The 10,473-nt window shown below is 42.5% G+C and overlaps 2 protein-coding genes across 2 annotated transcripts; one reads left to right on the top strand and one right to left on the bottom strand.

Annotated features, from left to right (window-relative positions):
• Positions 1-490: 490 nt before the first annotated feature.
• On the top strand, positions 491-3,829 carry LOC137281076 (uncharacterized). The gene is made up of 3 exons (XM_067812218.1): positions 491-816; positions 2,553-2,627; positions 3,064-3,829. The coding sequence occupies exons 1-3, from the start codon at positions 552-554 to the stop codon at positions 3,528-3,530; spliced, it is 807 nt and encodes a 268-aa protein (XP_067668319.1). The 5' UTR covers positions 491-551; the 3' UTR covers positions 3,531-3,829.
• Positions 3,830-8,043: 4,214 nt separating this feature from the next.
• LOC137273903 (uncharacterized) lies at positions 8,044-8,982 on the bottom strand. The gene has a single exon (XM_067806806.1). The coding sequence runs from the start codon at positions 8,980-8,982 to the stop codon at positions 8,044-8,046; it is 939 nt and encodes a 312-aa protein (XP_067662907.1).
• Positions 8,983-10,473: the final 1,491 nt, after the last annotated feature.

The raw sequence follows: 10,473 nt of genomic DNA, 5'->3' as shown, positions 1-10,473 counted from the left end.
TGTGTCTCCTACAGTTTTGTCGTTACAAATTCCAGTCCCATGTATGTATCTGATAATATGACAATGGAAGCTTGTACCATAATTCAATGTAAAAGGGTACAGTGACAGACACGCTTACACTTTTCTTTGACAATCGTATATCAGCAAATATATAATCCATCGTCATTGCAGGATGCAAGTGTACTGTAAGTCCCCATGGTCGCTAGTCTGGTGATGTGCCTTCAGTTGTTGGCAATCTACAGCCCGTTTTCATATTGTATTGTCATGTATAGAGATTTAGATTTGATTACTAGTTTTAAATCTATATCTTTGCTAGCGTAGTTAGTTTACTGTCCTTCGATGTTAATTGTTTATAATTTACTCTTAATTATTATACATCTATAGCCTGATTTAGTCACGATATGGCTGAAATATTGCCGATTTTGACTTTACCCGCAGGGAGGAACTATTCTGAAGTTTCATGGCCAACATGTCCTCAGTTATCAAAATCATGAAATATTTCACAGATAGGATGAAGCATAGAGCACAGGGGCAACAGTTTTGAGTTCATCATGGCGTGCGTGGGGAGGTTCCTAACGTTCTCCCTGTTTTGCAGCATCAACGTCAGCGTCGGCAAAGACGTTCCGACGGCTGCTGAACTGGGTGCTATTATTGATGAGACCCGTACACTGACAGAAAACTTGACAAACCGTATGGATGCAATGACAGCGATATTTGGCGAAAGTCTGCGATTGATGACCAGTGCAGATGGTCGGATGAGGACCACGATGAGTCAGAAAGGGATGATTGTACACACGGATAACAATACGAACCCTGGTGAGTCATAGTCGGAGTTTCATAGTTCAGTAGGGAGTGGGTATTGTTTTTTTACGTCGCTTTTAGCAATATTCCAGTAATATCACGGCGGGGGACACCAGAAATGTGCTTCACACGTTCTACCCATGTGGGGAATCGAACCCTGGTTTTCAGCGTGACGTGTCTACGCTTTAACGATTAGACTACTGTAACTTGTTGAATGGCAATAGCATGTACAGGAACATAGAGGACGCTTAACTGAAAGAATGAACTTGTATAACGATCACTCATATAACGAACTGAAGGATGTAACGAACTGATTTTGGGTTTTGGCTTCTTGCATTACATTTTAGTTGAAATGTGTAAAACAAACGGTTATTTTCGAACTAAATTTATTGTCCCTTGAATTTCGTGATAGTGATCAGCGGTCTGTAAATAAGCGAGTGATCAACAGCATGAGCACCGATCTACATAACTGGGATACGATGACATGTGTCAACCAAGTCAGTAAGCTTGACCACACGATCCCGCTAATCCCTCTTATGACAATCACGGGTTGGTGAATTCTAGCTTGGGTTTCACGGGTGTGTCTTTAAGTTTCACTTTGAGACGAGTGGTGTAGATTACGAAATTGCAGAGGTGTGTGCATAGTATTTAATCGAAAATTAATCCTGTTTCCCTACATATTTTGTAGAACCTGTATCTCATTTAAATTAAGGTGAGGCATCATTCTTTTCCTAACCCCCTCATTCAGCGATATTTCAAGTATGCTACGACTGCTTATAGATAATCCCGACTAGTCAAACCGGTGACTGATGTCATGAACAGGTCTCTGAGTCGCCCGAATACGATGGCAAACTATCGAGGCTGACAACCGTTGCCGACCATTATGACAGACCTACCTTGCTAAAACTCTATGCAACCTGAACTGACTTTTTCATCCCTTTTCGCTCTTGGCCCAACAATCATAATAGCAGAACTGTTCTTTAGATTTACCAGAAAATGATGGTCCTGTATCGAATAATAAAAGCCTGTCGTGCGTCTTATATGAACACAGCGCCATTCATCCATCGACAGCAGCTCACTGCCGCCAAGACTAAGTCAAAAACGACGGTCTCGATCAACAAAAGCATTCGTAGTGCTATGACATTACTAAGCATATGGTAAACTACAGAGTTACGACAGGTCGTAACGTTACGAACGGACCACATTGACTAAATCTGAAAACGATGGGCTTGGAGTGGTATATGTATTCATATTAGTATAAGTGACACTGTTGTGAAATCACTGAACGATTATGTAAAATCGTGTCACCCCTTTTGGTGGTGTTTGGTCCTGTGCGTAGAGCTCACGTCACTATTAGTTGAAGTTATGTAACCTTGGGCGCGGATAGTCCTTGCATGGGTGACCGTGTTTGGCAGCTTGACTCCGGAGAGTTTCCAGAACTTCAGTCTTGCCCCATAACGAAGCACACGTGACGCATGTGGTCTCATCTTAGAGAAGTGAGTTCATCTTAGAGAAGTGTTCAAAATGCCCCTGTCCACCCAGCAGTACCATGGGTACCTGGTATGGTACGATGGTAGGCTGAACCTTGAGCGCGTGACAGGCGACCGGTTGTATTTTCTACAGTGAACCGTCTGTACTCTTTGACCAAGGGTAATGTCAGCGCATTGAGCATGCAGTGTTCATGGATAAATGCACAAAGTTAGTGGACTATTATTGGTAGTAATATCGCATAATTATTGAAATGTTCACAGCAGGCCAAGGCGGAGCAATGTTCACACGCTGGGGAAAGCACACCTGTCCCGAAGGGTCCGACATAGCTTACACAGGTGAGAACTGGTCATCAGGTCTTGATTTATCACATGAGGCTACATCATATCGTACCACTATCGTATTCTTCTGCGTCACGTGGTCCTTCATTTGAATGTATTCTCTGCCTGAACGATTTACAAATTAATCGGCTGTAGCGCAGCATCGATTCCATCTAGTTAAATATGATACAACAATGTTTTTCCAGCTTTGTACATAATCAGAGCAGTGCGTTAATCTGTTAGCTTTGATGTTGCTTGAAAACTGCCATGCGATCAGACTAAAGCCCGTAACGGACCCTTGAAAATCCGGGTTATAATTGGTCTGTTGCAACTCAGCAACCCGTCATTTCAAACCATAAATTACAGGATACAGCTCTACACGAAGACGTATTGCCTCAGCCTATCACTGACATATTACTTACTATCACAATAATAACAATCGGTATATTTACAGGTTTCACCACTGGAGGCTATTCTGGTCACTCTGGGGCAGGAAGCAATGTCTTGTGCGCCCATTCCGTGCCACAGTTCGACAGAACCTTCAGCAGGACCACAAGCAAGGTCAACTTCTTGTACGGAGCGGAGTATGAAGAGATCTGGATGACACGCCTTATCGACCAGGACGCACCATGCGTGGTGTGTCGGAGTGCCTCTCGAACAACCGCCATCTTGGTTCCCGGACGTCATGAATGTATGGATGGTTGGAACACAGAGTACCACGGGTTCCTAGTTGGCCCGAAACACGATGATGCCGGTAACAGTGACTACATCTGCCTGGATTCAGAGCCAGGGTCTATAGAAGGTGGCTATCAGGACCACGATGGCCACTGGTTGTTCAACGTTGTGTTCAGCTGTGGAGCGCTGCCCTGTCCACCATACAAGACCAATTACTTTGTTCCTTGTGCTCTTTGCACAAAATAGAAACTCGACTGATATCAGTGGGATTATCGTTCAAAATATTGGTGGTTGTCATAATCTGTTGTAAAGATCTGCAGAGCTGCTACCGAACACTATTTCCATGGTTTCCAGAATATCCAGAAAAGACATTTGAGGGTGTTTTTCAAACACAACCTTGTGAAAGTCCCCTCACCCTAAATACTCAATAAGGTTCTTTTCTGCGGTCAGTTTGTAGATTTTAGACTGTAAGTCAGATATGTTGAAGCTGTAGCCAACATGACATCGATGGAAATAAACGATCCTTCACAGAAAACAAAACAAAACTGGCTGTCGATTTCTTTTAAACCTGCATTTACTAATCCTTGTTAACCATTATCCGTAACTGTAGTCAGTGAGTTTAGTTTTACGCCGCCTTTAGCAATATTCCTGCAACACCACCACAGGGAACACCAGAAATGTGCTTCACACGTTGTACCCATGTAGGGAATCGAACCCCGGGTCTTCAACGTCAAGAGCAAACGCTTTAACCACCAGGCTATCCCTAGGCACAGTGGTAACTGGGCAATAATTAGCTCAGTAATTATTTCACATATTCGCAGCATCTAGAAGACATTTTGGCATTCTGGAACATTCAGCACATATTATTCACATTACAGACCGATACATAGATTGGTCGTGTGAGATCCATCACTAACCATCACACTAACTTTCCAATGCTTTGGTAGAGCTGGAATCAATTTTATCAACACGGGGACTTAAAAAATGCTTCTACGCAAGCAATCGCATCCTCAGAATATTACACAATGCCGAATTATAGGTCATCACATATGTAATATGTGACGTCACGACAGCCGTGGGGACTACGGCCCCGTTTCACAAAGAGGTCGTAGCGCTAAGGTGATCGTAAATCTCATAACTTAACATAGACTTACAGCACTAGGAGCTCTTGGATTGCCTTTTAAAACGGGGTCTGGGGCCCGTTTCACAAAGCCCTCTTACCGGCCAGAACGATGGGGCCTAGGATTATCGTCCATAAATACTGGCCTACTGGCTAGGGGATGGTTATCAAAATGCGAGACAACAGCAGCGTCCAGTACTTCCTGTTGGTATCTCTGGCCATTGAGTGTCCCTTGGTGATAAGATTCAGCTTACAGGCATATGAGATCCACCCCCACACCTTTACAGAGTCAGCGCCAAAGGATTCAGCTGCATGGATCATCCGCTGTTGATAAGCCTCATTACTCCTTCTCCTAACTCGCCAACGGCTATCAGTAACACGAAGAAGAAAACGGCTTTCATCGGACCAATGGATCCTCCGCCAAGTCCTCAGATTGTGGTTTTGCCGTTGATTACACCCCGCCAAACGTTGAGCCTTGTGTCTATCAGTAAGTAAAGGACGTCTGATTGGACGACGTGCACGGAGTCCAGCGGACCTGAGTCTCCTTTGGATGGGGGGCATGGTGGGCGAGCTGGCTAAGGCGCCAGGCTAGTGATCCAGCGAGGTTTCGGTTTCGGGATCGAGCCCACCTGTGACCGGGTGTAAAAACCTTGGAGTCAGCTTTGTGTGCAGTCTCTTTCAGTGTTGTCACAACCCCTAGTGTACAGTACACAACCCTATGCACTTAAAGGAACCCACGAATCCGTTGGTATATGACCAGATGGTGGCCACATGAACACGTGCATACACCTAGTTGCGGGTACAGCAACGTGCAGTAAACTTGCACAAAGTGCTGTGACTATGTGTCCTAGTCCACCCAGTTGTCAATTGGGTAACTCGTTAGGATGAGATAGCCACAATAAACTCGGTGCGCCTAGTGGCAGCAAGAGTTGTATACTCCCCAGGGAGACTGACATAACGATGTGCTGTTGAGATTGACATCCAGTGATCGAGGGAAAAATACCAGCGCCTTGAGCATGCACTAGCGCGTGGATATGTGCGCTATATAAATATCCTTATCTATCTAAATCTCTGGTGCTGGTTGAGAGACGAACACCCACTCTCCATTGTTCTCTGAGATCTTTGGTATTGGTCATTGGCCCGCGCCTCACTAGGCGAACTAGGGCACGGTCATCACAGGGAGTAATCTTTCTCGGCCTTCCTGATCGAGGACGATCCTTGACGTCACCAGTGGCCGCATGTTTGCTTAGAAGGCGACTAATGCTGGTACACACGCATTACACCAATTCTCACGAAATGTGCACCATTAAACATAACAAACTTGTGAAAAGTCAACTACAATATTTTATTTTGTAAATTAACATGGTGTAAGTACACCATTCTAAAAGTAAACATGTGAATATTCAGGACTCAAACTCTGAAAGTAAATTCTGTGCTGTTGGTTATAGCTGAGTTTTCTTAGTGTAATTTACGTTACGCACATCGAATGCATTCACATGCCGGTAATTTCTGTATAAAGCAATTACACAGGTGACATTACTGTGTTCATTACTACCTGGAGTCAGGATATATGAACAGGACATGTGAATATGTGTTCTGTCATCGGAGATAGGACACAGCTTCATTCAAAACAACAACTTGTGTTCTCAAGAAGTTGTGTGCATGGATAGCATCACTTTCACTTCAGTTAGCCCGAGCCTACATATATCTACCAAACAAACGTTTATATAATGGTAAATCTCAACGCATCAACAAACACATTGTTTAAAAATCATTTGCGGAATAATGAAAATAACAATTTGTCGACAATTCTGAAAATGTCTTGTAGATTACCACTGTTAGTAACGAAAATTTCAGGTTTCTGAAATACAACGAGACAACACGAGGAAATGTAATCAAGTAACTAATGAATCATGCTGTAAAGGACATCTAATCAGTTCTGTCAAATATCCCGAAAAAGTCAAATTAACTGTTTTTTGGTATGGTATCGTAAATTACAACACATTTCTGAAACTCTTGGTAATGTCTGCTTCATCATGAGATGTTAGTTTATACGTGCGTCGATAACGACCAATGGCTTGAGGGGGATGGACTGTGCAAAGAATATCCTTAAAGGACACCCTGATTTCATCCAAACGTTGTGGCCACTTGAAATGATTTGATCCTCCAGTTTTCTGCATGAATGATACAAGACAATCACTGTCGTCCGGGTCCACCTCTTTAACCTCTCCAAGATACCAATTTCCTTGATACACAACAGCAATGAAGTCACCACTGTTAGCTACGACTGTGCGAGGTTGATGTGTAGCAGTAGCTTCCTTCTCCTCAGGATCAGTGTGTTCCAGATCTGTTTGATGTTCTGATGAAGGCTCTGCTGTATGTTCTACCGGTGGTATCACTAAAGGTTCTGGTGTAACAACACCTGGTCGTGGAGCTGTGGTCTTCAAGATGGAGAAAGTTAACCAGTCAGTGTGGTACTTACCATCCAGACACATAGAACAGTAGCAAGATGTGGGTCTAGCCATAATGTTTCCTTTTGATGTTCCAATGACAGCATGAATCTTCATGGTACCTTTCAACGGGACTGTATCCTTAGTCAGTTCCTTAAGTTCCTCCCTGACAGCACCGATCTCGTCACTATTAACGAAGACAAAGGTGAAGCTTTTGTGGTTCTCAGATCCCCATTTAAAGAAGTCCTCGGCATCCTGGATGACAGACTTCTTCTGTCGAACAGACAACTCCGCCATCCTCTTTGCAGTTCCCTCTACTCCGTCACATGGACCCTTCCCATGCCCTGTTTCAAAGTAGTTCCAGGTTGCAGGTATCCCAAGTAAGTTTTGGTGGTCAGATATTAAGAAGAAGACAGTTTTGTTGCGATACTGGGAGGACGGGCTGTCTGTCCAATAATGGATCCACTGAAGATCGCCAATATCCTTCTTGAGTTTTGAAGACAGTTCCTGCATTGTGTCCGATGTCATCTGAAACAAACATGTAGCTCGTGTGTTTCAGTTCCCCTGATGCTGATCTGTAATATACCACAGTTGGGTGCAGAGTGATAGAGCAGGCATTCCAGTAAGCACTCTGGATTTCATCAGCGTTATAACAGGTATAATTCTCTGCAAAATCCATCTGGACAATAACATGTCCCGAACGAAGTTCTTGTTTCAGATCATTTAGTGCTTTGTACTGCTCCTTTATTCTGACTGAATGTTTGAGAAACTCAGCAGTGTTTTTGTGGACAAAGGAACAAAAGTCTGTCTTGCTAAGCTGCCTTTCAATCACTTTCATCCTCTTCTTGCCATCACCACAATCAACTTTTTGCCACTGCTCGAAGGCAACATCTCTCTCTTGGATACAGTACAAGAGAGAATTCAAATCAATCTCCTTAACCTTTCTGGCATAATCTTCTGGATTAGGTGGAACATCAACCCCTGCAGTTCTAGCAGCTTTCTGAAGCAGAGCCATGTTTTGATGTTTTTGGCACAGGCATCTGTTTTTTTATGTGTACTTTGTGAGTGAAAAATGTCTGGGACGCAGGCGGCAGAATGTAGCAAAGGACATTTTCCATTCCTGTGATTCTGATGTGTACTTCAAGAACAAGTTCTTCAGATTGTCTGTCAATACTTTACGTTGTCTAGTTTAATCATCAATTTTCTTTTTGTCTGCCTTCCCTGGCATCTGTCGACTGTTGTCGTCCCTAGACAAAAAGTGTTCAACTGACATCTTTGCCTTTTCATGCAGGACCTGCAAGCGCCGTTTCTTTTGAACAAAGCAAGTTTTGGAGCTAATACGAAGAGTTCTTCTGTTCATGCCTACATTCCGACTAAGAGCACGTTTCATTCGGTATTTCTTCACAATTTCGCCTGAGACAATCTGGTTAATCACTTGTTTTCCCTTTATCCCTTTTTCCCTTTTCTCCTGCCTGGCACATTTCAGCTCATCACTTACAACGTTGGCCAGGAGTAGTTTTTTCACAATAACTTTAGGCAGTTTTGATGGACTAATGCCGCTGTTCCTTAATTCTCCATCAGTTCTCTTCCTAGGTGTAACATTAGATGAAGATTCAGATGACTTGCTTGCAACTGGATCGATTTGGACAGCTGTCATATTCTTCATCGTCCTCTCGTACTTCTTGCTGACCCTTTTATACTTTCTCATCAAATCTCTATTCATGGCTGTGAGCTTGTTGATTTGTTTCCTCTGTCTGGCAGATATCCTGCTAATCCTTGTTCTTGTCCTGGTCCTGTCTGGAGAGACAAAGGGTAACCGTACCACTAGTGGATCTGGAGTGGGAACCGTGCTGCTCACTTGATTTTCATCCTCTTCTAACTCTGATCTCACAGTAGAATTATGACCCGCAGTATCTCCTTCCTTTACTTCTCTTTTCTTCTGTCTGTGCTTCTGAACCCACCTCAGGACATCTTGACGTCTCTTTCTTACATCTTTCTGTGATCTTTCCGATATTGGAACATAATATTTTCTCATTCGTTCTCTCTCCTTTCTGTGATAATTCTCCCCTTCTTTCTCTATCTTTCTCCTTCTGTAGTCTCTCTGAATCTCGGCCCTTGTCTTTCCCATGTTCCCTCTGCAAAGATGTAAGCATTAAGTGAACTTTGTGTTATTGTGTACTCAAAAGGAATAAACAATCGAAAGTGTAAGCTTCGTTACCATGCATGTAATGTTCGTTGTTTAGAAAACGCAAAACAAAACCTGATAGGTTTCGTACATATAAGGCTAAATATCGTCAATGAAAACAGACAATAGCCTGGAGGACGTGTTCCAGCATAGAAATATGGACTTACATGTCTCTGCAGCTTTGGAATTGGACGGGAATACCTTATTCTGAAATATTTGTGATCTTCGTTACTCATCCTTACTACACTGTGTAGTATAAATAAACGCATTCTTTGTGCCGCATATATATAAAAACATTAAGTTCATTGCATAAAGGGCTATACGAAACCACAATCAAGGGACTTTCACCAATAATCCTTCAACAGTGTAGATGTAAGTTTGTTTCAAAAGTCCAGTCATCCGTAATCACGTTACCATCAGTGTGCTTGCTGCGCTGTCTAATATTTCCAAAAACTACAAATAGGAAAGGACTTTATGTATGAACAAAAAACCTATGATGGTATACAGATATACATTGACAACTTTACATACCTTTTCGTTGGTCGATAGTCAATCAGAGAACACCTTCCGTCATTCAACTTTTTCAAAATCGTATTCTTCACGTAAAAGTGTAATGGCCGCTCTAAACCGCGATTTTCACAAAGGGATGTAACTCCCATTTGCACAAGGAAACATTCTCGTCATGCATACCATCATAAACCAGGATCTTGGATACAAGGTCTGAAATGTGGTAACGAAAATTACATTAACTTGTCATTTTCAAATAATGTGTCATTTGACTCCAATCAGGGCATAAGGTATGTGTATATTGGTCATCAATTCCATACATGGGGTGGAGACACCTGCAGACTGTGCGATACTGACATCAGGCCAGTATCGTAGATTACAGGCTTAAAACAAACCTCTCTTCCAGTAACTATAGGCACAGCGACAAAGAAAAGCAACTTTAAGGGATGAAATTACAGCCTACATATGAATTTGTTGAGCATTTTGCAAATTCTTTGACCATTATGTATCTTTTACTTTGTACTTTTTACATGTTTAAATTCAAAACAAAAAAATGTATCGAACATTACAGAAAATTGGGGACAACATGTCAACGCACACATTTTTTTCTTGTGGTGAGGTGTTTGAAAGAGGTATATGTCTGTCAATATTACATGCACCGAAGGTCTCCATGATACAGTCTCCCCTGAAATACAGCGAATATAGTGATCAAGCGATAAGGACTTATTAGAACACCCCCATTGTGCGACATGGGTAAATGAGTGAAACGAGGTGTTTATAATGATAGGTATTGTGCTAAACACTAAATGTACGTACCCTATGAGTATGAATAAGTGGCTCTACGTGTAACTTTGTGATGAAAGTCATAGTAAAGCCCAAGAAAGCACATATAATTAACTTAAATGTCATCGACACGACATTACACCA

Source organism: Haliotis asinina, chromosome 1 (assembly GCF_037392515.1).
Source record: "Haliotis asinina isolate JCU_RB_2024 chromosome 1, JCU_Hal_asi_v2, whole genome shotgun sequence".
Lineage (NCBI taxonomy): Eukaryota > Metazoa > Mollusca > Gastropoda > Lepetellida > Haliotidae > Haliotis > Haliotis asinina.
The sequence above is the reverse complement of the archived record's forward strand: the minus strand, read 5'-3'. Positions and strand labels throughout refer to the sequence as shown.